The sequence below is a fragment of the Puma concolor genome, chromosome A3, assembly GCF_028749965.1.
Source record: "Puma concolor isolate L17-30 chromosome A3, mPumCon1.1.hap2, whole genome shotgun sequence".
NCBI classification, from domain to species: domain Eukaryota; kingdom Metazoa; phylum Chordata; class Mammalia; order Carnivora; family Felidae; genus Puma; species Puma concolor.
In genome coordinates this window covers 140,064,436-140,091,961 of record NC_141669.1, presented here as the reverse complement: position 1 = coordinate 140,091,961, position 27,526 = coordinate 140,064,436, and the positions used below count along the sequence as shown (strand labels likewise).

Genomic DNA, 27,526 nt, shown 5'->3' with positions numbered 1-27,526 from the left:
CCTGTGGCCGAGTCCCCAGAACTGGCGTCTCTCTGGGACCCGGCCAGCTGCTCTCCACTCCAGGGAGCCGACCCCGAAGCAGCTCAGAGCTGGGCAGTGGGAGCTGACCCGCACAGCGGACAAGAGCCCGCGGGGACGTCCCTGGCCTGGCCTGGGGCAGGGGGGTGTGGAGACAAGACTCCGCCGACCTGGCCTTGCCTCCGCCAAGCCAAGAGGACTTCCAGGGCAGCCCCCCAGCAGCTGGCATCCCTGTGGAGCCCGCTGCTTTGGCGAGGAGGTGGGAGAGGAGGGGGAGGCCCGGGTCCGGCCGATGCCCGGCACCCCGACCCCCGGGTGGTCTGTGGGGACACAGGGAAGCTTCCCGGGAGTCGCCCTTGGAGGGGGGCCGTCTGGCTGCCTGCTGTACCAGAGGAGGGTAGGGGTCCTCTCCTCGCTCCCCCGGGGCGCCAGGACCTCGGCCGGCCTCTTCCCACCCCCCCCCCACCCCCCCCAGAGGCACTGCCGCCCCCAACGCCCGCCTGGCCCGACCCTGCCTTTCATTTCTGTCCACCCTCAACACACAGCCGTCTGGGAACAAAGAAGTCTGCCTTTCACCCAGCGCTAATTTGTCCTCATTAAAGGCCCTTTCTGGATCCGGGAGAGGAACAATCTCTCCGTGGCGTTCAAAGAGGAGAGGAGGGAGGGGTGGGGCGGGCTGGGGGAGAAGCTGAAAGAAGTGGGGCCCCGGGCCTCGCCGGACCCCTCCGCCGCCCCAGGGGTGGGGGTGGGGGGGGCTGCCGAGCGGCGGGGCCCCACCCGCCTAGTACAGTGTTTCCCGGGTGACGTTGCTGGAGAACGTGTGGTTGCTGGACACACTGTTGCTCCTCCTGGAGAAGGCTGGCCTCTTCCTCCTGCGCCCCCACAGGGGACAGAGGCAGGCCAGGGTGGACAGGAAGGCCTGGCGGAAGTTGGCGGAGACCAGGTTGTACAGGATGGGGTTGATGGCGGAGCTGATGTAGAAGAGGGCGTTGGTCAGCATGTAGAAATAGTGGTAAAAGTCGTAGAGGAACCTGGAAGGGAGGGGCGAGGGCCGGGCGCTCAGACCCCGCGGCCCCCACGGCCCCCCGGCCGGCAGGAGCGCGGGCTCGGGCGGTGGCTTGGGACAAACGTTTAGGAAACGCCTTGTAAATTTTTGACCCGGGACATTCCGTGGTAAGTTCCAGGACTCCGGCTTGTCTCGAGAAGCCGGACGTCGTGGCCACACCCCCCCACCGAGCCGGGCTGGGGCCGTCCCCCCTGGGGGGTGCGGCCGACCCGCCCGGCCCGGCACCTCCAGCGCTCCCCGCGACACACCTGCCCTTCCGCCGGCGGGGTCCCAGCACAGCTGGGCTGCGGGGCTCGGCCGCGCCCTGGCCTCAACCCAACAGCCAGGGAGGGAACCCCTTCCCGGCCTCCTGGGCGGCAGTGTACCTCGCCCTCAGGGGAGGGCGTTCTGGAAGCTTCTACACGGCCTCCCGGGACTCCTCCACCAGATCTTCCTTCTGCTGGTTTTGCCGTGGTCCCGTGGGTGTGGTTCCCCCTGAGTCCCGGGGGTGCTCCTGCAGCTCCGCCAGCCTGCGGTGGCCCAGCCCCCTCCCACATCCAGCAGGGCCGGCCCTTCCTTGTCTCTGCCTAGATCTCTCAACTTGTCTCGTGCCCGCTCGCTCAGGGTCTGCTTTCCTTCTCTGCTGCTACCTGCTCCTGGGCACCTGTCCCTCTGTGAGCTTCGTCCTTCCCCCGGCCCGGTCACAGCCACACCAAGGACGTGTGGGGACGTGACCCGCACCCTTGCCCTGAGCTGCTCTGCTCAGCGCCCTCCCCCCCATGCCCACCTGCTGTGGGAGCTTCTCCCAGCCAGAGCCCCACCCCCTCCTGGTACTCACGGGGTCCACTGCGTGTCTGAAATGTAGCAGAACATGAGACGCCGGACGTGGTAGGGCAGCCAGCAGACCACGAAGGCGATGACCACTGCCCCTGAGACACAGAGAGACGTGGGTCTCCGTGGGGTGAAGGGCCGTGTCCTGTTATGTGTGCAGGAGACCTAACACTTGTAAAAGTGCAGACTCAGGGCAAGCTCTCTCGGCATCCTGACGACATTTTGTTTTGGAGAAACAGGAAAACCCATCTTAAGATTCACGTGGAGTCTCGAGGGACCCCAGAAACAGTCTTGGGGAAGAACAAAGATGGGGGGCTTTCGCGTCCTGATTTCAAAACCTACCATGAACCCACAGTAATGAAAACAGTGTGACACTGGCTTAAAGACAGACATGGAGACCGTGGGATAGAAAGAGCCAGAAACCAGCCTCACGGATGTGGTCAAATGACTCCCTATGGGGCTGCCAGGACAGGACCGTTGAGGGGATGGTCTCTTCAACAAACGGTGTCAGGGAAACGGGCAGCCACACGCAGAAGACCCCTACCTCACACCCTATACACGGTTAGCTCAAAGTGGATCAAAGACCTGAAGGTAGTAAGAACGACGAGTCCCAAGATCTTAGGAGAAGCGGAGGGCGCAAACCTGACGATGTTTAATCTGGCAGGGATTTCTTGGATATGGGATCAAAGGACACAGTCAACAGGATGAAAAGGTAACACACAGAATGGGAGAAGGTATTTACCTAGCATATCTGCTCACGGATTAATATCCAGCATACTCAGAGAGCTAAACTTCAACAGCAAAAATCAAACCACCCGATTAAACATTTAAAAATGGGCAAAGGGCTTCGGTAGACATTTCTCCAAAGAAGACACACAGATGGTTAATCGGCACATGAAAAACTGCTCAACATCACTCATCATGAGGGAAACGCAGTCCCAAACTATAGTCAGATCCCAGCATGCCCAGGATGGCTACTATTAAAGAAAAAAGCCCTCAGAAAATAGTGATTTTTGGTGAGGATGTGGAGAAATTAGAACCCGTCTGCGCTGTTGGCGGGAACGTCAAATGGCATGCCTACTTTGGGACACAGCATGGCAATTCTTCAAGACATTAAAAACAGAAGTACCCCAGGACCCAGCAATTCTACTCCTGAGGGTGTTCCCCAAAGAACCGAAATCAGGGCCCCGAGCAGACGTTTGTACACCAGCAGCACCACTTACAATGGCCACAAGGTGGGGCAACCCGAGGGTCCACCAACAGATGATGGAATATTACTCAGCCTTAAGAAGAGGGAAGTCCACCTGGTGCCACAGCCTGAGCCTTAAGGACGTTGTGCTCAGGGCAGTAAGTCAGACACCAAAACACAATGATTCCACTCCCATGGGGCCCCGAGAGTGGTCAAATTCAGAGACAGAGAGGAGGTGGCAGTTGTCAGGGGCTGGGGGAAGGGGGTGGGTAGGGGCAGAGTCTCGGTTTGTAAGATGAACACATTCTGGAGATGGATGGTGGTGATGGCCACACAGCGTCACGAATGTACAAAATATCACCGAACGGACACTTAGAAATGGTCGAGACAGTAAATCGTATGCTATGTGTGTTTTACTGTAATTAAAAAGGGAGCGACAGAAAAGCCAACCTCTAGGGAAAACCTGGGGCTGGCTGGCCCGGTGCAGAGAGGAGCGCGGTCCCCAAGACAGCACATCCCCATCCTGGGACTTGGGCACAACTTCAGGAGGTGCTCGGTTTGGGGCCCCGGAGACCCGGGCCTGGGGGAGGTCCCCCGAGGGGAGGGCTGTCCTGCTGGCAGCAGTAGGAAAAGGGTTGGTGGCATGGGGCTATTCCGGGAAGCCCGACCCTGACAGGGAAGCAAATGCTGGGACCCTGACCACTGGACACAGCGTGCTGCTCACTGGACACGAGGCGACTGTTAGCTGAGTAACTCTCTCATCGATAATATTGCGATGATCAATGCTGAAAGGGCAATACTTTGGAAATACTAAACCTAATCAATTACTAACATTAATTTCATCTGTCTTTTTGCTTTTTAAATATGTTGCCACATCTCAGTGGTCACTAGACCGTTTAACATTTAACTGTCATATATTATGACATTCTGGACCTCTTCTAAGAACCAGGGGCTGCTGAGGGACAGGTGGCCTGGGGCAGAGGCCCAGAGGCCTGTCTGCTGGGGTGAGGGTGACAGCAATTGGGAAAGCTGCTGGGCTGGGGGGAGGCACAGGTAGGTGGTCAGGGTGGGGGGTTGGGTCGGGTGGGGCTGCCTTCAGCAGAGCAGGGCGGGGGAGGCGGGTGTTTGAAGAAAGAACTCTCCGCAAGGAGGCCACCTCTGGGCACAGGAGACACCCTCATGGTGTCCCACACACGGAGCCCCACACCCACATGAGCATAAGCTCCACCCAGGGCTCTCCTGTGACGGGGGCTGGCTTGGGACCTTTGTAGGGGTTGGTCTTCAGGATTCCTTATTAGAATGTGGGTCACTGTGCAGGGGGGCTGCTCTTCAGGCCTCTTTGCCTGGCACCTGACGGCACGTGATAACCCCACCTCTGCTGCTCGATGACTGTGTGAGCGAGCTGCCTGACCCGGAGACGTGCTCAGGGACTGAGTGAATTGAATTGGCGAGTGGATGAGTGATCAGACAGATGGGTGGACAGATGGAGGGATGGATGTGTGGATGGCTGGAGGGACGGGTGGACGGATGGGTGGGTGGGTGCGTGGACAGATGGGTGGACAGCCGGGTGGACAGGTGGGTGGGTGGGTGGGTGGATGGATGGATGGATGGATGTGTGGATGGATGTGTGGATGGATGGAGGGATGGGTGGACGGATGGGTGGACGGATGGGTGGGTGGACGGATGGGTGGGTGGGTGGGTGGACAGATGGGTGGACAGCCAGGTGGGTGGGTGGGTGGATGGATGGATGTGTAGATGGATGGAGGGATGGATGGGTGGGTGGATGGATGGACGGATGAACGTGTGGATGGCTGGAGGGATGGATGGGTGGATGGATGGGTGGGTGGGGGGATGGATGGATGGATGGATGGATGGATGGATGGATGTGTGGATGGATGGATGGATGGATGGATGGATGGATGGACAGATGGACGGATGTGTGGATGGATGGAGGGATGAATGGGTGGGTGGGTGAACGGATGGACGGATGAACGTGGATGGCTGGAGGGATGGGTGGGTGGGAGGATGGATGGATGGAAGGATGGATGGGTGGGTGGATGGATGGACGGATGAACGTGTGGATGGCTGGAGGGATGGATGGGTGGATGGATGGATGGATGTGTGGATGGATGGATGGATGGACGGATGGACAGATGGACGGATGTGTGGATGGATGGAGGGATGAATGGGTGGGTGGGTGAACGGATGGACGGATGAACGTGTGGATGGCTGGAGGGATGGGTGGGTGGGAGGATGGATGGATGGAAGGATGGATGGGTGGGTGGATGGATGGATGGATGAACGTGTGGATGGCTGGAGGGATGGATGGGTGGATGGATGGATGGATGTGTGGATGGATGGATGGACGGATGGACGGATGTGTGGATGGATGGAGGGATGAATGGGTGGGTGGGTGAACGGATGGACGGATGAACGTGTGGATGGCTGGAGGGATGGGTGGGTGGGAGGATGGATGGATGGAAGGATGGACGGGTGGGTGGATGGATGGACGGATGAACGTGTGGATGACTGGAGGGATGGATGGGTGGGGGGATGGATAGATGGATGGATGGATGGATAGATGGATGGAGGGATGGATGCATGGGTGGGTGAATGGATGGACGGATGAACGTGTGGATGGCTGGAGGGATGGATGGGTGGGGGGATGGATAGATGGATGGATGGATGGATAGATGGATGGAGGGATGGATGCATGGGTGGGTGAATGGATGGACGGATGAACGTGTGGATGGCTGGAGGGATGGATGGGTGGGGGGATGGATGGATGGATGGATGGATGGATGGATGGATGGATGTGTGGATGGGTGGATGGACGGATGTGTGGATGGATGGAGGGATGGATGGGTGGGTGGGTGGACAGATGGACGGATGAACGTGTGGATGGCTGGAGGGATGGATGGGTGGATGGATGGGTGAGTGGGGGGATGGATGGGTGGGGGGATGGATGGATTAATGGATGGAAGAATGGATGGATGGATGGATGAATGTGTGGATGGATGGAGGGATGGATGGGTGGACGGATGGAGGGATGGATGGATGTGTGGATGGATGTGTGGATGGCTGGAGGGATGGGTGGACGGACAGATGAATAGGTAGAGGAGTGGAGTTAAGAGCACCAGCCCCTGGCTGGGGCTGACCCTTGAGTCTCAGCTCGGACTGCTCCGTTTCCCGGGTCTTAAACTTTGCCCTGTTTGGCAGTGTGAGGCTCACAGCTCTGCCAGCCCCTTGCCGCCACCCGGCCCACCCCCCAGAGGGCCCGGCAGTTACGTACGTAAGACCCGAACGCCGTGCCGCAGGGCCTGGACCCTGCCAGGCTCGATGGACATGTTGAATGAGCTGTGTTGGTCCCCAACTGCGCACACCTGGCCCTGCTCAGATGCCTGGCTGACCATGATGGTCAGCTTGTTGGCGATGATGGTGTTCAGGACGGAGATGACCACCATGGGGAACACGAAGGACATGAAGGTGTTAACCTGCAGGGACAGAGCAGGACAGCCATCAGGCTGGCGTGCAGGGGACGCTGCCCTGGTGCCTGTCCCTCCGGCTGGGGGTCTGAGGCCCGGAGTATGGAAGGTGCTTGGTCTTTTGCGTCAGACTTGTAGACATACCCCCCACTTCCTGCCCGTTTCCCACCCACTCCTGGCTCAGAGAGCGGTCACAGAGTCTTTGCCATCTCAGGGAGCCACTCTGCATGGGGTTCAGCCTGTAGACAGTGTGGTGTGCCCTGGCCGCGGTGAAAGGCTGGGGCTCTCTGTTTCCAGCTCTGGACACGACATGTCATGGGTATATCCCTGAGCATGGCACTGCCCCTCCAGGAAGGCTGAGCCCAGCCTGTCACCCTGGATGCAGACAGCTCACGTCTGGACAGAAATGGAACGCCCTTCCCCTGCCCCCCCCCACCCCCCGCCTCTCCACGCATGAAAAGTGCTTCTTACTGGCCCCTCTAACTTCCGTGTCCTTTGCACTTGGGGAAATTGAGCCACAGACTGGGGCTGGACCTGTACAAGCCCGAGTCTGGCCTTGCCGGGACACCAGGCTGAGATGGACATTCGCAGCCACCTCGCAGGGGTGGCCCTGGTGGGCGGCGGGGAACGGGTCTCCCATGGAGCTGGACCTAACGCGGCCACCGCCTCCCAGGGCAGCAGCCTCGAGCGGTATAAATCCACGTGTGGCTTTTTATTCTTCCTGAGCGCTCCTGTTGTCTGACGCCCCTTTGTTCTTCCACGTGGCCTCGCCCTCAAGATGCCACAGTGGGTCTGTCCGTGGTCGGCTGCTCCGAATGTTCGTTTTGAACTTCACGTTCAGAAAAGCTTTTGGTTGTGCCTGGCTCTGCCGGGCAGCTGCAATCCCTCTGGGGAGTTCCAGGGCGTCTGCGCCCAGGGTTCCCTGGGCCCCGGGCTGCACCCCTGCTACCTCCTAACTCAGTTTGCCCGCAGCCCTTGAGAGCAGAGCTAAGGGTCCTCCACAATACGCAGACATGGTGTCTGCACCTCTGTCCTGCTCATACAAGCAGGGGACGGGGGGACCAGTGGCCACCAAGAAATGCCAGAGGTTCCCAGATGGGGACGTTGGCAGGTTTGCTCCGCGGCCCTCTTGGCGGTCAGGCGTCTGTCCAGAGGGGGGCAGGCTCACACGCCTGCTCTCTTGAGGGCGCTGGCTGAGGCTTCCAGAGGCCCTGCCCACCCACACAGTGTTCCAGAACCCACCTGGGAGATGGAGAGGGCCTCCAGGAGGCGGTGGCCGGAGGAGACCTCAGTGCCATCTGAACAAAGCTCTGCTAGACTAGGGTGAACGGGCCCTCGGGAGGGCCTCTCCCACGCGCTGGCCCCAGTGCCCATCACTCACTGCCGGCCCGGGGCTCCTGACAGCCCCTCCACCAGGCACCCTTCTCCCCCACGTCCTCAGAGCTCGGGAGGCCCGAGATGGGGCCCCATCCCAACTCCCTTGGTGAGGACGCTGCTGGCGTGCGGCGGGGCAGCTCCGGGAAGGCTTCTGAGGCTCCTGCTGGGCTGCGGGCTGGGCAGGGGTGCAGGGGGACGCTGTGTCTGGGCCCAGGAGACAAACTAATTCCCTGTGAGTCATCGCAGCCCGGTATTATTTAAACAGAACAAACGTATCCAACACAGATTTTAAATGTCAAAACATTTAAGATACCATACCTCGCTGAGCACAGGCAGTAGGGACCGCTGCCTCGGAGGGCCAGGTGGGGGCCACGGGCAGGGGCCAGGGCCCTGCCTGGTGGGTTAGGAGGTCTGGTGTGAGGCCCGCTGTGGTTCCCCTTGATCCTGAGGTCTGCAGCGAGGAGAGGGGGCCTCACCCTGCAGGCCCGCCCCGGTCAGAGGCTTGGGCCAGGCCTGACTTCCAGGGGCCGGAATGCCTCTCCTCGGCATCCCCCACCCCTGCAGCCTGGAGGTGGGCATAGATCTGGATTGCGGAGGCACTGGGGGGCACGCCTGGCTCTGGGGGCTTGCCTTCCCTTGTCAAAGCTCACAGCACGGACGGGGGCCCGAGGCGGCCTACCCTCTGACAACGAGTGAACAGAAGCACCTCTATTGAGCCTGGTGCAGAGTCTCCGGGAACACTGTAAATGCCATCCCAGGAAGGCAAGGAGGCCAGGCGAGGGAAGCCAGGGCCTCCCCAGACAGGTAGGTGCAGGTGTGGACGCCATGCCTGGTCTAGGCATTTGTCCCAACAAGACACAAGACTTGGGAACAGAGGCTGATGCTAAAATGCAAATCGAAACACGTCATCTAAGAATGGCCAGGAAAGCTCTAGAAAGGAAGAGCGATGGGTCAGTACCGGGCAGGGAGGCGGCAGCCTACCACCCACTTAGCAAATACTGACCCACGAGAGAGACTTGGTGCGAACACCCTGGCACAGGGGGAAGGGTGGACGCGGAGACCAGTGCAGTGGAGACGGGCCAGAAATGGCGCCCAGTGAGGCAAAGCGTGGTGCTGGGTAAAGAGGGCAGCATGTCAGGGAGAGGGGGCAGAAGGGTGGCCGCCTGCAAAGCCAGGAGACTGGACCCTCAGGGCCTGCTGTCTCCGCCCCCTTCCCCGGGCCCCTCCCCTCTGCCTCCCTGCAACTGCCCACCCTCCAGGTCTGTCCAGTCGGCGCATCCCTAAAGCTCTAGGTGGGCCCTCCCTGGACAAATGCAGGCCGTTTCTGCAGCCCTGCACCGTTTACACATATCTGGTGAGAGCCGACCCCAGGCCTCTTGTTCAGGAGGGACCTGGGGCAGGGGTGGGGGAAGATGCGGGGGGGCGCCGCCCGGCCTCGCTGGAGCTCCTACAGCCGCCGTCTGCAGCCGCTGCTCCCAGCCTCTAAGTTTTTCTTCAGCAAAATAAATATTTCCTTATTCTCCTTAGGACAATCTGAACTGGTTCCTGAAACTTGTACCCTAACTCATGGAGATCCCACACCAAAAAGACAAAGCCAGGTGGAGCAAAGATTAAAACCTAGAAAGGAGAGCCACAAAACAGTACGAAACTGAGGGAATTTCAAAAATAAAGTTCAGGCGCTGCTATTAAAAAAAAAAAAAGAATGATGGAAAAAAATCAATTCTCTCAGCCGTCGGAGAAATTCCTGTCCTGCCTCGCCTCCAGACATTCCCGTAACCCCAGCCCCGGCCATCCTGCCTCAGTCTCCCCGTGGACTGTGGCGGCTTCGAGCTGGACCCAAGAGGCCGGCAGGAAGCAGACTGCCCAGCGGGAGCCTCCAGAGGCCCAGGTCCTGGCTTTGTCAGCCCAGCACCTCCCTCCCAGAGCCTGTCCTCCGTCCCTGACGCGGTGGTTGAGCGCCCTCCCCCGTGGCCCTGACTGACCGCTGGGCGAGGTCTGGCCACAGCGGTCAGCCTGCTTCGGGGAGGTCAGGTCTTCTGAGCTCCAGGCCACAAGTTGAGCTGCCTCCCCGCCTCCCTCTGTCCCCTGCCTCTGGGCTCCGCAGCCCTGGCCGGAGCTGGAAACCCCTGAGGCAGGCAGGGCCTCCAGGAAGCAAGGGTTGGGGGTGGGGAGGGGAAAAGGGAGGGAGTGGGGGGTTTGATCTTGGCCTCAGACACCCCTGGTGGTGCGCTGGCTGGCTGGCTACGGCTTTGGGCGGTTCCAGAATGGCCTCTCAGCCTTAGCTTTCTCACTTCTGAAAGGGGGACAGTAAGAGTGCTCAGCTCAGGGCTGAGAGCACGGTCCATACTCAGTGGCGCCCAGGATGTTACTGGGGGACCCGCTTGGGGACGGAGCCAGGATGCTCTGAGGCGCTGTCACCGCCAGTCCTGTCCGAGGACTCGGGGCTGGTGTCTGCCCCCCAGCACTTGTAATCTCGTGAGGGAGGTGGAGCAGAACGTTAAGCAATAAAAAGGAGGTGTGCATCTAGGGACAGAGGTCTCCCTGGGAGGCAGGGCCGGCCCCCAGTCCCGGGGGGGCGCACACGTCAGGCCTGCCAGCCTCTGAGGGGCACCACCGTGGATGCGGGCAGCCCGGCCCGCCTCCAGGCCCTCGGTCAGCCAGGAAGGTTCTCCACTGAGACCCCTCTCCTTCCCCTTTCAAAGGGCCTCGTCTCACTCCTCCCTTCTTTTGTTCTGCACTGGGGCCCAAGCCTCTCTACTTAATCCCACATGTTTAGAGAGAGAGATGGCCTCTGGGCTCACACTGCTTCAAGGCTCAACTAGCAGCCTCCGGTGAGCGGAAAGGCACAAAGCAGGGTCAGGTCATTCGCAAAACCCAGAGGTTCGGCTTCTCGCCCAAACTCTCCACTGTAGAGACCGCTGGGGCCTCCTCGGTGCCTGGAAAGAGGACCCCCTCCCCAGCAGATGAGCAGCCCCAGCCCGGCCCAGGCTCACAGGGGTGGCCCCTGCCAACTTCCAGGTCAGACTCCAGTGGAAAGGAACGTCCCTCAGACCCAGCAAGTGTGGCCCACGACTCTCCACTGGGACAGCCACGGCTGCTGAGGGCGGGGACGGCCAAGTGGGTCATCCAGAGCCCTGGTGTGCCACCGTCCCTCAGCACAGCCTCGCTCGAAAAGCAAAAATCCAGGAACAACACCATCTGGGCTGGTTGATAAGTTACGACGCGTCCACACCACGGGGCACCCTGTTGACATCGGGAATGAGGCGGACTGGATGCTCCAGGGTGACAGGTGAAAAAAGCAAGCACAGAGTGGCCAGGTGAAGTAAGGAGACAGCTCCATGCTGGCGTCCCCAGGAGGGAAACCCAGCAGAGGCCGACATGGGCGGGGAGGGCCTGGGGAGCTGGGAGGCTCCTGTCATGTCCTCCTGGATCGAGGGCACAGGGATGGAATAAGGGCACACTTGGTCTGCTTCTCCTGCGTGTGTGTCCCTTGCCCTCTTGGTTGCATGAAAATCACACGTGTCACCCCGCCTCCCCAGGACTGGGAAGCGTGAGGGGCCTAAGGGACCAGATCTCAGCAGCTATGTCCCCATTCCGGGGGGGGGGGGGCAAAGGTAAGAAGAGGGGCTTGCAAGGTGACACAGCCCAGGGTTTCCCATCCCTCGTCTGACAAGCACCCCGGCACTCTAGATGCTGCTGGGAACTGGAGTTCAAATATCTGCCACCCAGCAGGGACACGCAGACACGGACCAGTGTCTAGAAAACAAGACAGGGCACCACGGAGCTGCACACCGCTCTGTGGGTCAGTGCTGGCCACAGGCCTGGGTTTTGGTGGCACAGGTGGAGGACCAGGGCAGAGGACACGGCACGTGACCTGGAGGGGCCATGCGAGTCATGGTTAGTGTTTGAAAGGCCAGCACGGGGAGGAGGGCCCCAGGCACTGGGTGCCGCCTGGGGCTTAGCTCGCCTGCTTCCGGCTGCAGGTGTTGGCCTATCCGACACAGCCCATCCCGCCACAACGGCCCTAATAGGCAGACTCTGGCTCAACGTAGAAAGGACATTTTGAGGGCCTCTAACTTCCCCTTTCACGATACATAGACTTTAGCTAAGCATGAGCGGGATGCTTTACATGAGCCAGAGAGCATGCTCGGAGCCCTGCCTGCACTTCACTGAATACACGTGTCAGAGACAGACATGTGTATTGAGACAGAGAGAGACAGAGAGTGAGCAGGGGAGGGGTAGAGAGAGAGGGAGACACAGAATCCGAAGCAGGCGCCAGGCTCTGAGCTGTCAGCACAGAGCCCCACGCGGGGCTCAAACTCACAAACTGTGAGATCGTGACCTGAGCTGAAGTCAGACGCTTAAGTGACTGAGCCCCCCAGGTGCCCCGAGTGCAAAATTTTGAGAACAACTTCTAGTTCAAAGACCATGACTCCTTGGTGATCTCCCAGAGCTGAACCTCTGCATTTCTCTCCTTTGATCTCCCTTCAGCTCCACTCTGGTCCCCATGCTCCTCTCTGGCCTGAAACTTCTGGAAGAGGCTGGGCAAGTCACTGGGGACTCGGTGAGAGACGATGCTCCAGCCCAGGAGGCTGGGTGTTCAGCACCATGGACAGTGCCACCAAAGCCGATGGTGCCACTGGGGGCCTGGGGTGGGGAAGACCTGGGGTGGGGGTCAAGGAGTGGGGGGGGGGCAGGGGTGAGGGGCTGGTGTGGGGGAGGTGGGCTGGAGTCGGGGAGACCTGAGGTAGGGACCCCAAGCCAGCTAGGAGCAGGGGCCATCAGGAACACTCCACCGGTCTCTAGACCCTTCCTATCTTGATGAGAAGGGGGCGAGCCCCCGTAACCTGTGTAGGAGGCACTTCCCCACGGCCCCGCCCGCTGCTCCTGCTGCCGGCAGCCCTGTACTGGGGAGGGAGTCTCCCTCCTGTAGTGCGGGAGCCACAGAGGCCACAGTCTGAGAGTGAACTTGAGAAACAGGAGCCCCTCTGGAGCCACATCCTGTCTGTTCCTGGCGGTGCTGCAGGGCTGGCACCAGCTGGGCTGCTGGGAGACCCTCAATCGGATTAGGAAAATCGCCTTCCCAGGACGCCTGCCCCTTCCTGAGGACTGGGGAGGCATCCTCCAGAAGGAGCAGGATGGCCACTCCCCTGGGTCGCAGGCTGGAGGCGCACCGGGGGCCCGGCCTTGGCTGAGAGTTGGGGGACTCACGAGCCCCCGCGGCAGCTGGGGTGGCGAGCTGCCTCGTGGTTATGCCGGCACCTCTCAAAACCACACGGAAGCCATCCGTACGGTGCAGCAAGCTGTCGGGGGGCGTGGGCCGAGGGCCTCTTTGCTGTGTTGTCAAATATCTGTTGGCTAACAAGCCCGTGAGAATGTTCAAATCAGTGGGACATCTGTTAAGTGGCAACAAACGGGCTTTAAAAATCCTTGACAAGGACCCGCGGCAGAGCAGCGAGCGGGTGTGTGGCAGTCTGACCCTGGGGCACGGCCCCCACTTTTGTGCCCGGTGGAAGGAGGGCAGGAACCTTAGTGGTCACCTAACGCACAGAAACCATGGTCCATGTGGCGTATGCCCGGCTCTTGTCCCTACCCGCCCCTCACGCTGTGATGGTGACCCTTTTCTTGCGGTGACAAAGTCCTTCTTGCAGGATGGCTTCTGGTGTGTAAGAACCGGCTCCTGCCAACCCCACCACGCAGGTTCGAGCCCATCTGACCAGGTTTGCTAAGCCCTTTGTGTGCATTTTCCTAACGTGCAGGGAATTAATTCGACTCTGAGGGATTACGACCAACTCACGCAGCACAGAGCATTCTGGAGGTTTTGCGTGAGCCTTTGACAGAGTTCGAGGTGTCGGGGCTCTGCTCCATGCCAGGAAAACCTGGGGACCCGGTCTTGATCAAGACCCCAGGGTGAGGGGAGGCACACACGGATGTGGGGGGTGGGTTTCCAGGGAGTTTAGCAGATCCCTCGGCTGTGCCTGGGGAAGGGGTTCGGAGAGGCGGGGAGCTCACACACCGAGGGGCCGAGAGCGCGAGCAGGAGCACCGACTGCCTGTTGGCAACGCGGTCAGGAGAGCGGTGCAGGACCAGGGCTCGGCCTGGGGGCTGTCCCCACCTCGGTGCCGTCTCCCGCCCTGTTCCCCGTGTTCCCGGCATCACAGGCAGATGGACGTGTGGCCCCACAATTGTGTTTCCTTGCCACGTAATTGTGTGCGCAGTTTAGCAAATATCCTGTTCCTTCCCAATTTCGAATTATTGTCCCCTTGGCCACTGTGCTCCGGAGGACATCTGCTCTGTACTCATCATCTCCGCTCCTCCCAATAGAATTAGTGCCCTTTCCCTGCTTTAGGTGAATCTGATTATGGTGGACCCAGAGCCGAGTGGCCGGTGTGAAGGAGGAGGGCCGGGGGCCACTCACACCCCAAGCCCAACTCGGCCCGAACGTGGCTCTGGTTTCTTCCCACGCTGACCAACTCCTGGGCCCGGACGGGAGTCTGTGCCCTGGCTTAATTCCCAGCGGTGACACCACACGCTCCCTCGGCCAGGCTTCCTCCGGGCCTCCTGTCCCCGGACGGCTGTGACCTCAGAAACGGTGGTGGGGTCCTCTGCCCCTGCTCCCGCCCAGCCCCACCCAGCGAGGGCCCTGGCTGTAGCTCTCAGCAAAGCGGGAAGGCCAGCCGGCGTGCCGCCCAGTTACCCCAAAGCGGGCCCCCGATGCCGGGAGCAGCCGAGAACTTCTTCCCTCCACCCCGAGGACACGGCGCGTGACGAGTGGGGCCCCACTCTGCTTTTCTCCTCTCCAGCCGCAGACTCTGCCACAGCAGATAGCCCTGGCCAGTGGATTCGAGACTCGCGGTTCTCCGTGCATGAGTGCGCGAGAGAGGGTCGCGGTGGGGGCGAAGGGCCGCGCTTCCTGTTTCTAGATACTGGAGCGCAGAGCAAGGCGGGCCCGGATTGGGGTCTCGCCAGACGACTTGAGTGCGTCCGTTCCCAGGCTGGGCCTGTCTCCCGCCTATGAAGAGGGAGGTGGGCCGGTCCATCTTGAAGACCCCGGTCCTCGGGAATGAGGGCGGCCCGGGCCGGGCACTGCTCGAGGACACGCAACATACCCCTGGCCTCCGGCTCCTGTTCTTGGGCAGATGGCAGCTTGCTGGAGGGACTCCACTGCCCGCGGCCGTGGACGCCCGGCGCTGTTGGTGTTCCGAGCCCACGAGGGCAGAGGGCTGACCGGCTGTAGGGAAGCCTCGCTGTCCGGAGGGCCACGACTTCCCCAGTGTTCCACTCGTGGACCATCAGCTTTTCTTTTCTCTTGTGGGAGCTCAGTGGCAGCTGGGGCAGCTGAAGGGGACCGGGCTGTGTGACTCAGGCCTCCCCATGATTCGGGCTGTCACCTGGACACGGGCCCCGGGCGGCGGCTTCTTCCCAGCTCGGGAACCGCAGGCTTGAGCAGGGACATGTCCTGCCCTGGCGTCTCCTGTTGGAATATTCTGGCGCCTCCTGGCTGCGCCCTCCCTTCTGTCTACCCACGCCATCCTGGGTTCACCAGCCCGTCGTCCTCTGTCCTCTGTCCTCTGAATGCACCGGCACCTGGGCTCACCATCTGACTTTCAGAAGCATTTATTGAGCATCTGATGTACGCGGGGTGCTCTGCACAGACTGAGGTGAGTGTGGAGGACAGGTAAACACACACGACTCACGGTGGGCACGAGACACAGGCTGGTGGGGGGACAAGACGGGTAGGGCCTGGGAGCCAGGAGGGGCCCAGGCCCGGAGAGATGCCATGGTGGCCTGCGTTAGGGCGGTGCTCACGGGGATGGACACGGTGGGCCACCGAGGGAGGACCCAGCAGTGTCAGGCAGGAGGAGTCAGGGAGAAGCCAAGGGGGGGGCCCATGAGACTCGGCCTCTCTGGTGGACCCGGGGGCTGCACCTCAGAGGCGTGTCTCCTGCTTTAACACCCCCCCACGCGGACATCTTGGCCGCTAATGTCCCCCCCCACACACACACCGGTTAGAGGGTCCCCCTCGCTTTTTCCTCCAACAACCTGAGTCTCCTTCTCGTGCAAATGTCTCAGCAGAGATGCTTTCTCATCATCATCAGCCCGTCTGGGAAGACGCCTTTCCTCGGGAGCCGGGACATCCCCCGCCCACGGCAACCCCCTGAGGCGCATGCCACGCGTTCGTGACACGCGACTGGCTCCGCTTCAGTAGGATCAGAGGAAGCCGCAGTGTGGGGCTCTCGGGCTGCCCTCCCGGCCGGGCCCGGGCAGGCGGGGAGATGTGGGCAGAGGCAGGCAGAGGGCGAGAACCGTCCGTCTGCCCTTGGGAGCACGCGGGACGCCCCGACAGGCTGGGGCCACCGCAGGCCGGCGGGCCCGGTGCTGCCGACCCAGGTGAAGAGTGCAGCCTCGGGGGGTCCGGCTCCTTCAGGGCCGTCATCCGCTGCCCTGTCCACGCCGGCCCCTCCACGCCCAGCTGGGTTTTCCCCCCGACGGCTTTGCAACGGCCACTCAGAGGCGCTCGGAGGCCTCGCTCTCCAGGCGTGGACGCTTCCCGCTCCCGGTGGGCAAAGCGGCACCGGAAGGCGCCGACGTGGCCACCGTGCAGCAGTCAGCACGTGAGGTCTCCGCCTCCCACGGTCGGTCTGCTGTCATTCCAGTGAGCTCGGCCGCCACGAGACAAAGTCCCACCAACACAGAGGCTGCGAGGCGAAACCCGCAGCCCAGCTGGGGGCGGAGTGGACACAGAGCCTTCCTACAACCGGGTAAACAACTTCGAGGCCGCCCTCTGGGCTGGGAGACGTCCGACCGATGGGCTGCTGTCCCTCGAGCCCCACGCCTGGTTCTGGCTCTCTGCACCTGCTCTGTCCCCCGACCGGCTGCCCCACACCCCCCTCAGTGGCCCACACCTTCGCGATCCCCAGGACCTCCCGGAGACCTGAGAGCCCGCCTTCCTAATCGTCGCGGGCGGCCTTGGCACTGAGGTGTCACCTTGGGGCCTTCACCCTAGGCCAAGAGGCAACTGTCACGGGTCCCTCCGCTAACAGGACCGCGCCACGGACTCTCAGCTCCCTGCCCGTGGAGGAGGGTCCTCAAAGACTGCTGATGGCTTCCCGCGCCCCTGGACGCGCTCGCCTTTTGCCATGGGGCTGGCCGTTGCTCCCACAGAGACGTGGGGCCTGCGGCCCAGCCCTTGCCTGTCCTGGCTCTGACCTGTGACACGCAGCGCAGTCCTGCCTTCCAAGCCGGGCCTCATGCTTTCTGCTCCCAGAACGTGGCTGCCACGACGTGAGAAAACCCCGACTTGCCTCCTGGACAGCAAGGCCTAGGCAAGAGCCAGCACCAACCTGCAGACGGCGAATGAGGCCGTCTCAGACTCATCCAGGCCTGTGGGGCCACCAGATGACGGAAGCCACATAAGTGGCCCCAGCTGAGACCAGCTGAGCCGGCCCAAGTCCCACCCAAAGAATCACAAGCAATGTTACTGTTTGAGGCAACAAGTTTTGGACTGTTTTGTTGTGCAACAGAGGCCAGCTGACAGGGGGGAGGGAGAGAGAGAGAGAGAGGGAGGGAGGGAGAGAGAGAGAGAGGCAGAGAGAGAGTCAGAGAGAGGAAGAGAGAGAGAATCAGAGAGAGAGAGAGTCAGAGAGAGGGAGAGAGAGAGAGAGAGAGGGAGGGAGGGAGGGAGGGAGGGAGAGAGAGTCAGAGAGAGGGAGGGAGAGAGAGTCAGAGAGAGGGAGGGAGAGGGAGGGAGAGAGAGTCAGAGAGAGGGAGAGGGAGAGAGAGTCAGAGAGAGGGAGAGGGAGAGAGAGGGAGGGAGAAGGAGGGAGAGAGAGTCAGAGAGAGGGAGGGAGAGAGAGTCAGAGAGAGGGAGAGGGAGAGAGAGAGAGGGAGGGAGGGAGAGAGTTGGGGGAGGGAGAGAGAGTCAGAGAGAGGGAGGGAGAGGGAGGGAGAGAGAGTCAGGGAGAGGGAGAGAGAGAGAGGGAGGGAGGGAGAGAGTCGGGGGAGGGAGAGAGAGTCAGAGAGAGGGAGGGAGGGAGAGAGAGTCAGGGAGAGGGAGGGAGAGAGAGTCAGAGAGAGGGAGGGAGAGGGAGGGAGAGAGAGTCAGGGAGAGGGAGAGAGAGAGAGGGAGGAAGAGAGAGAGGGAGGGAGAGAGAGAGGGAGGGAGGGAGAGAGAGAGAAAGGCAGAGAGAGAGGCAGAGAGAGGAAGAGAGAGAGAATCAGAGAGAGAGAGAGAGAGGGAGAGAGAGAGAGAGAGGGAGGGAGAGAGTCAGAGAGAGAGAGAGAGTCAGAGAGAGGGAGAGGGAGAGAGAGAGAGGGAGGGAGGGAGAGAGTCGGGGGAGGGAGGGAGAGAGAGAGAAAGGCAGAGAGAGAGGCAGAGAGAGGAAGAGAGAGAGAATCAGAGAGAGAGAGAGAGGGAGGGAGGGAGAGAGAGGGAGGGAGAGAGAGTCAGAGAGAGGAAGAGAGAACCTTAAGCAGGCTCCACGCTCAGTGTAGAGGCTGATGTGGGGCTCGATCTCACAACCACGAGATCATGACTCGAGCCAAAATCAAGAATTGGACACTTCGCCAACGGAGCCTGCCAGGCGCCCCAGGGTTTTTAAATTTCTCTGCCCCCCCCCCCCCCCCGCCCCACGACACTTTCCCTTTGGAGAGAAACACCCCTCGCGTAAGTAACATGCAACCCACCCCGGGCGCTGACAGGAAGTCCAAGAAGGCAGGGGGGTCGTGGTGCAGCTGACGGGGCTGTCCCACCCCAGAAACTGGGGGCTGGTCTTATAAAGACAGCTGAGGTGGCACCTGCCGTGTGCAGAGTCGGGGTCAGGGGTGTGAGGAGGGCGGAGGACAGTTTTCTTTCATTTGTGTTTCCTGCAAAGAGGCTCATCAGTGTCACCTACGGGTCCCACTTCTTGGAAAAGGAGCAGCGTGTAACGAAGCCTTGCAGGAGGAGAGCCGGCTCCTGGCTGGTGGGTGAGACTCAAGTGTGCAAACGGGTGTGGGCCCTGGGCAGCTGAGCCCGGAGTGGGACGGGTGGGCCTGGGTCCTTCGAGAGCTCTGCGGTGTGATGATGTCGACGTGGGATCCTCCCTCGATCCCCACTATCAGCAAACGCCGGTTCGTGCCTCGTGGGCTTACGGTCACGTGCATTTGTGTGCCTGTCTGCGCACGGGTATAGGAGCGTTTCTGTGTGTGTGCACGTGCTGTGAATGTGTGCACGTGCACGTGTGCTCATGTGTTTCCGGGTGTGTGTGCATGTGTGTTTCTGGGCGTGAGTGTGGGTGCACTTGGCTTCCCCGTGTGTCCCTCTTTTGCTATCGGCTGGCACAGAACCTGGGAAGTCACTTTGACAAGGAAATGCCTCGTGACCGTGAGGGGCTTGGGGACCTCAGCCTCCCGCCTTCGTCCCGTTGCCCCCAGATTCTGAGCAGACCCCCTGCCCCCTGAACCGGAGGGGACACGTTTCAGGACAGGGTGTCCGCTCAGCTAACACGCGGGCCCTCGCGTTCACGCTTCTGCAGACGGCGACTGCAGCTCTGGGCAGTGCGCGGCCCTGGCAACTGGGCTCAGCAGCGAGGACGGTGCCGGAACACGGGCTCCGACTCTGGCGGGCAGACCAGACCCCCAGGAAACAGGGTTCGGTTGGAACCCCAGTTCTCGGGCGACCCCTTGGCCACTTGCCCTCCTGGGGGGGCTGCCCTCCTCCCCTCACGGCCTCACAGGGACGGAGGGAACCAGCAAACCCCACGGCCGGGCTCCGCCCCCTTCCTCCCGCACCTCTGATGCCAGCCCCGGGCGCGCCCGCCTCACGCTGCCCAGAGGACAGAGATTCCGCCACAGACTGAAGGGCGCGTCCCCCCAAATTCATAGGCAGGATTCTGGCTCCCAAGGATATGGTGTTAGGGGGTGAGGCCTTTGGGGCGATGAGGTCACGTGGGCGCCCTGATAACAGAGACCCCAGAGAGCTCCTGCCCCCGCTTCCTCCACGTGAAGACACCACAGCCGTCGTGACCCGGGACTCGGGCTCTCATCGGACGCGGGACCTGCCGGTGCCCTCGGCTCGGACCTGCAGCCCCCACAGTTGAGAGGCACACGTGGCCGCTGTTTGGAAGCCCCCGGTCCCCGTCAGAGCGGCCAGAGCGGACGAGACAGCTCTCATCGGTCGTGAATCTTCCAGAAGCAATGGGGCAGGTCTCTGGGCCCGAGGCCTGGGCCACACCTGGGCCCGGGGGCCACTGGCCTCAGTGCAGGGTGGGGCCACCCGCTGGGCACCACCCCTCCACCCGCGAAAGGAATTTCATCTCCTTCCTAGTAAGGTGCTCGTCACAGACACAGAATCGGCTCGCTTGTTACACGTGGAGTGTTTCTAGCAGGATCTGGGTCTTTGTCGGGGAGGGGGGCTCTGGCTGGACCACCAGCAGCCTCTGCGGAAAGCAAACGAGGCATTCCGTCTGTCCCCTGCCAGGGCGCCCACCTCTCCCGCCGCCACGCTTACGGCGATTTGCATAACTGAAGGGGGCTGGCCAGGGCGCAGGGCTGTCCGGAGCTCCGGGAGGGGACAGGCCGACCTCTCTGGCACAGACGGAGGCCAGGTGTCGCCTGAGCACCAGGTAAGCATGCGGCGGGCTGGAGGGACAGCTTACCTTCCGTTTGGCTGGCACATGGTCGTTTGTGATGGGACACGTGTTTGTGCTGTCTCCACCAGTCGGCTGCGTGGGGACACAGCCTGGCGCTCCAGCCACCGAAGCACTTCCAGGGTGAACAGCAGGCAGAAGGGCACTGTCTCAGTGCCCTCGGGCTCCTGTGACCATGGCCACGGCCCGAGTGGCCGACAGACAGCAGAAATCTGTTTCTCGCAGCCCTGGAGGCGGGGGTCCGGGATTGAGGGCGCTGGTGTGGAAAGGGGGCGAGGGGGGCCTCTGGCCTCTTCGTAGAGGGGCGCTGACCCCGTCCTGGGGGCCCCACCTTCTGACACCATCCCCCAGGGGTCAGAGTTTCAACGTATGAATTTGGGGGCGAGGGACAAAAACATTCGGTCCACGACAGCTGGCAAAGGGAGGGCCAAGCTAACCCGAAGTGGGAGCGCCCTGACCTGGGGCAGCGTGGACGGGCTCTGGAAAGGCACACGGGACAAGCTGGGTGTGCACAGACAGGCGGCCCCACCGGAGAACACCAGCCCCTGGGACTTAAAGATTCCCAGCAGCTACAGCACGAGCCGCAACGGGTGAAAGTAACTTCGGTAAAATAACTTACAACTCAGCACGTCCAAAATACTATCGTTTCAGCACGTAGCCGGCATAAAAATATCCAGAAAACATCGACTTCTTCCCCGCACACCAGCTGTCGGGATCGCGGGTGTGCGTTTCACCCTCGGGAGGCTCCTCGTGACCCACACCAGCCAGCGTGCTGGGTCCTTATGAGAAGCCCTGAAGGCGGCGTCCACCCCCATCCCACGAGGTGGCACCAGCCACTGCCCTCCCCTGGCCCCGTCTCCGGTCAGAGGAGGAGGAGATAGAGTGCAGCCCCCCCAACGACCCCCAGATCACCCCCAAGCAGGACGAGTCAGAATCCGCACGAGGTCACTTAAAACGACGCGTGAAAAAGTTGCGCTGAGAATGGAAGCCGTCCCGTAAGAACAAAGGGGCAGGAAACCCGCTTGTAAGACGTGGAAGGCACGTCGGGGGTCTCTGGACGGCCCGTGTTTGTAGCCAGGCCTTCTGGAATCCGCGCCCGACTTCTGTGTCCCCCACGAATCACCAGCTGCACCAGATGCTGAGGGCGCCAGAGGTCTCACGGGCGGGGAGCCCACAGGGCGCGCGCGAGCCAGGGAAGGCACCCTCCTTTCTTACTCCAAGTAGTTGAGCCCCGAGGGCAGGATGCTGGGGTGGGGATGGGGAGCACCAGGGGTCAGCGGCACAGACCTGACCTGGGACAGACCTGTTCCGGGGCCATCCTGGCTGTGTGTCTGACCAGATGGCTTCCCCATCCGCAGCCTGAGTCTCCTGATCCATAAATAGGGACAGTCCTAGGAGCCCCCAGCCCAGAAGGTGGCCCAGAGTCAGCTCTTATTAAAAATGCTTATTTATTTTTGAGGGAGAGCAAGCGCGAGTCGGGGAGGGGCAGAGAGAGGGGGCCAGAGGATCCCAAGCAGGCTCCGAGCTGTCAGCACAGAGCCCGACGCAGGGCTCGAACCCACAAACCGCGAGGTGATGACCTGAGCCGAAGTCGGACGCTCCACCGACTGAGCCACCCAGGGACCCCCAGAGTTATCTCTTAAAAGTGTAATTAGTGGTGTGAACCATCACGTACGGGGGTGTCTGTCCCAGGGCTTCGCTGAGATAACACGCGAATGACACATTTATCACAGTAACGCCTGCTCACCCAGCTCAGAACTTCCCCAAGTCGAGAGTGGCCGTCCCAGGGCAGTGTCCCCCCTCCCCGAAGCTGCCCACTTGTGTCCTCGGGGAGGTGGCCCTGAGCTTCCCAATCTGGGATGCCGGAACGGACCGGGGACGGGGTCCACACCCCGGGAGGCCGCCGTCCCTGCAGACGGGGGTCCCTCGGAAACCAGCTGCTCCCCTCCCCCACCCAGCGCCAACGACGACGTCCCCCCAGAGCCGAGACTCTGAAGGAGCCTCCGGCCGCCTAAGGCCGGGGCCGCTTCCCCGTTATGCCTGGTGATCGAGATTCATTTTCTCTGACACATCTTCTCCCCGGAAGATATTCACACGCTGTTTATGACATTTAAATTGCTTGGAATTTGCAAGTCCCATGCTGGCGTGAATATTCATGGCTGTGTGTTACCCAAGCTTGTTCTCTTTTCCGTGGCTCCCAGGACGCAGCTGCCTGGGGGGCCACGCCTCTGCAGTGAAGTGACAAGTCCTACTGACGCCTGTGGTGGCTTCTCGCCAGAGAACGTTCCGGAACCTGAAAGCCACCAGAGGTCCCTTTCACCAAGCCGTCAGGGCTGTGGGCCACCCACCCCACCCCCCCGGTGACCCCACCAGACCAGACACAGAGCCAAGCAAGGGCAGGAGGGCTGGAGGGAGTGCAGGAGCTGCGTGCTCTTCTTAAACCAGAGGGGGCTGTGAGGGGCTCTGGTACAGATGCTGACCTTGGCCGTGGCTGGGCCCCCCAGGACATGCCGGCCGCCCCCCTCCCGTCCTCCACCAAACACGGAGCTGACAGCATCGGGGATGCGCCCCCAGTGGCCACGGGCACTGACAAAGGGCCACGGTGCTGTCTCTGAGCCTGGACGGCCGGAGGGAGCCAGGGGTCCACGCCTTTGAGAAACACCTGACCTGCGGAGGCTGCATGACCCGGCCGCCACGTGGCTGACCGGCACGACGACGGCCCGGCCCGGCCCGGCCCGCTTACAAGTAAAGCAGGCATGTGTAGCCTCCATGCAAAACGGTTGGCAGGTCCTCCGAAACAAAAACAAGAAAGAATTGCCATACGGCCCAGTAATTCCACTCTGGGTCCATCCCCTAAAGAGTGAAAACAGGGTCAGAGAGATCCTTGCACATCCACGTTCACAACAGCGACAGGTGGAAGCCGCCCAAGCGCCCACGCACGGGTGAACGCAACGTGGTCCACGCACACAGCAGAATGATTCAGCCTTACGAGGAAGGGGATTCTGACACCTGCCACCACGTGGGTGAACCCTGAGGACGTCTCGCTGAGCGAAATAAGCCAGTCACGAAAAGACAGAACTCGGGTGCTATTTATAGGAGGTCCCTGGAGGAGCCAAACTCACAGACACAGAGAGTGAGGGGCTCCCCAGGCGCTGGGGGGAGGCTGAGGGGGACAGTGTCAGTTTTGCAAAGCGGAAAGGGTCCTGGTGGTGACGGCTGCACAGGCGAGTGGATGTGCTTGGTCCTGGGGACCCGTACTCTTAGAAATGGCCAAGATGGTGGGTTTTACGGGAACTTAACCACACACGTTGGAAGGAAACGCCAAAATGTGCAGAGAACTCAGCAAGAAAACAAACACCTCAGAAAAACGGACCTGCACAGACGACAGAAACGTCATCAGAGAAGATCCACAGACGACAAGAGGAGCCTGTGACAGGGGCCCGGCGTCAGGTGCGGAGGGGTTCCCAGGGGAGGCAAGGAGACGATCCGCACGGCTGAGTAGAAAGGGACCGGGCTGTGGGATGGCAGGTGCACACACGGTTGGCGGCTGGCAGGAACGCAGCAGGTTTGGTGGCTCTGGGAGGTGGCGTGGTGATTTCTTACAAAACGAACCAGACTCCTACCGTACGACCCAGCAACACCCCTCTATTCACCCAAAGGAGCCGAAAGCTTCCGTCCCCACAAAGACCCACACACGGATGTTTACGGCAGCTCTGTCCGTAATCGCCAAGACTCGAAGCCACCAAGATGCCCTGGTGGGTGGGGACCACCCAGACAGCAGCAGATCATTCAGGGCTAAAAAGAAATGAGCTCCCAGGCCCTGGAGGCACACGGAGGAAGCTTAACCGCGAATCCCTGAGTGACAGAAGCCACTCAGAAGGCTCCACACCGTGTGACTCCAACTCTACGACATTCTGCAAAAGGCACAACCGTGGACCCGGGGACAAAGTGAGTTGGCTTCCGGATGGAACTCCATCACACCCTTCAGATGTTTGGAAAGTTACTGGGTCCCCTAGTTCCCACTGCCGTCCTAGGTGCCCCCACCCATGTGGTCACCTTCCTCGGGACACATCCAATTTCATTTAAAACGGGCACAGCATCAGAGCATCAAAAGCCAAGCCAGGACCTGCCAGGTGCCTCTGTGCGAACAGGTGAGCCCGCCCAGCCCCGACCAGACACCGGAGCCATTCCCCTGCAGCGGGCATGAGTGCCTCTCCCCAGCCCCCGCCGTCTGGGCTCCGTCTCTCCGATGATGCCCAGCAGCCCGGCCCATCACGTCCGCCTGACTGGGGAGGGGTGCGGTCCGTCCCCCGCCCCAGGCCCCCCGCCCCGGGGCGTGGCATCAGATGTGTCTGGGCCGATGGCTCCAGAGGCCCCTGAAGGGACCAAAGGCGTCTGGCAGAGCCGAGGCAGAGACCCCACCTGTCCCCCCACAGCCCCTGGCCAGCTTCCCGAGCACAGGAGGGTCACTCTCCTCTCTCTCCCTTCACCATATCCGGGGCCCCGCCAACCGCATCCGGCCTGCCGCTGCCCTCTGTCCGCAAGACCCCACCACCCCCGATCCGAGGACAGGGCCCTCCCGCAAAAACGCACATTGCTGGGGGAGAATCTGCCCCCCCCCAGGTCCTAGGGGGGGACAGCGCTGTGATGTGGGGGTGGGACAGTGCCCTCACACCTGCACCAGCATCACCAAGAGCCCAGGGTGGGGCCTGACGTTAGGGCCAGTTCAGGGGGGGTCTCAGCATTCGTCACCAAGCTCCACGGCCTGCCAGGGCCGTGTTCCCAAACCAGCTAAGACCTAAACCTCAAACCTTCTCTGCCCAACGAGCTCCAGCGTGGGCACCCCCTCCCTGGCCCTTGGTGGGGGCACCCTGCCCTGTTTGCCCGAGATACCGGCTTTAGCGCTGAAGCCTCACGTGCAGGAAGCCCTCAGTCCCGGGCACAGGGGACAGGGCCCCTGGGGCTCAGCTCCTGCTGCCCCTTCCCCACCCATGGCCAGCTGGGCCGAGCTCAGATCCCACAGAGGGGTCGGGGATGTCCCCTGCATCGAGTCAGCTGCCCAGCCGGCCGTGGCTTCTCCTGCACAACCTCCCAGCCCCACATCGAGGCCTGGAGCCCCTGCAGGTGGGGTGAGAACTGCCCCCGGCCACTGCCCCCCACCACCCCACCCCAGCCACTGCCCCTGGCCTGGAGATGCGGAAGGCGAGAGCTCAACTGCCTGGCCGAGGCCGAGGGCTGATGCCTGTCTGAGCTTCTCAGGCTCAGGCCCGGGCCGGGGCTGAGGGTCCTGGGCCTTGCACGGCAGCCCGACGGAACACAGGTGCCACTCTTGCCCTTGTGTACCCACGGGACCAGGGCAGGGAGGCTGTACGTTTGAGGCCCACAGGCAGGGACTCAGAATGTCCAGGCCCACCCGAGGGGTGCTCTCCCTCCCTCAGATGTCACCACAGCCCTCCCCCTGCCCCCGGGCCACACGGCCACCTGGCTGCTGGTCACCCTGAGCTCTGCCCCGGCTGCTGGCAGGCGTTACAGACCCTCTGAGCGCTGAGTGCTGCTACCTGAGGCTGGGCTTGGGCAGGGCCTGACCTCTGGGCTGGGCCTGGGCGGGGACCCGGACAGAGGTGTCCATGGGGACACGGAGGCCTCCCCATGCTGAGGGCTCAGGCCTGGCTGACCTGAGCCACTCCTGGCCATGAGGGTCTGGCGTGAGAGTGGAACAGCCTCTGGTCCAGGCCCCCCTGGGATCGGGCTGAGGGTCCCTCCCCGCCCCACCCTGCGATCCTGAGAGCCCCTTGCCACAGCCCCCCTGCCCCAGAGCAGGAGGAGTGGGCCTCCTTCAGCTCTCCCTTCGCGTCACCCCCTTCCAAGGGGCTGGGAACCACAGAGCCTTCCCCGATGGGTCAGCCCTGGGGCTCCAGGGAGTGCTGTCCCCACCCCAGCCCGGTCCCCTGCCCCCTGCAACGCCCCCTCCTGGGGCCGCGCAGACAGCCGACTTGGGCTGAGGAAGGGGCATTGAGTGCACATTTGGACACGGTCGCGTCTCAGCGTTGAGCCCCAAGAGCTGTCCCCGTGTGGACGGGCCGAGGGCTGGACATCTGTCCCTTGGCTCTTGCAACTGGCTTACCTGACTGCTGTTGGGAGGGGTGGGGTGGGGTCGGTGGATGGCCCTGGGGGCCCCTCCGCCTCAGCACCACCCCGAGACCTTTTCCTGCCCCGAGGCGCCTCCGTCCTGACCCCAGGGCAGGCGACCGCTGTGTTAGCGCCCTGCAGAGGCAGTTCAGGGCCGGGTGAGCACATGGCCGGTCTGTGACCGCCGGAGGGGACTCCTTGCCATCCGCTCGGCAGAGAAAGCACGGCTCAGAGCCAGCTCGTCCTGCACGGACATTCTTTCTGCCCCTTTCTCTGAGCAAGACTCACACACAGAGACCCACGTGCACTCCACCGAGCGCCCGGCCGGCCCCGTGTGGCAGGGGGTCTGAGGGCTGGCGGGCAGCTAAAGCCACAAACGGCTTCAATTTTTACTGAAATAGAAACAGCTTTGCAGAGAGGATGCTGAGAAATGAGCTCTCTGCCATTTTTTAGAAACCTGACAGTCAGAATCCGCAAGAGCGGACTGTTGAAAACGCCAGCTTCACTCACTCCCGGGTGGGGCGTCCGGCCGTCCATCCCCGAGATGAGCTCTGGTCGCCTGCTGGCCCCACGCCGGGGCTCAGGGCTGCGTCACTGAGGAAGCAGAGCACGGGGATGGTGAGGGGGACGGGGGGAGGGCTTCGTGGAGGTGGCAACCCCGGGCCCAGCTGAGCAGGTGGGGGGACGTGGCATCTATTGGGGGGGGGACACGAGGAGCCCAAACCTGCCTTCTGCTGCATCCAACACTGGGTGTGGGGAGCACACAGGGCACGGCAATCCACCCACGTTCCCAGACGTGGAAGCCGCTCGACCCTCCTCCAGG

At 61.8% G+C, this 27,526-nt stretch overlaps 1 protein-coding gene across 1 annotated transcript in view; it reads right to left on the bottom strand.

Moving 5' to 3' along the window:
* Positions 1 to 506: 506 nt before the first annotated feature.
* NTSR1 (neurotensin receptor 1) overlaps positions 507 to 27,526 on the bottom strand; it is a 46,700-nt gene continuing 19,680 nt past the window's right edge. The window contains exons 2-4 of the mRNA XM_086702659.1: positions 6,376 to 6,577; positions 1,902 to 1,992; positions 507 to 1,049 (exon numbers count right to left, since the gene is read on the bottom strand). Of these exons, the coding sequence (XP_086558785.1) occupies positions 800 to 1,049; positions 1,902 to 1,992; positions 6,376 to 6,577 (543 nt within the window). The 3' untranslated portion in view covers positions 507 to 799. The remainder of the gene's footprint in view (positions 1,050 to 1,901; positions 1,993 to 6,375; positions 6,578 to 27,526) is intronic.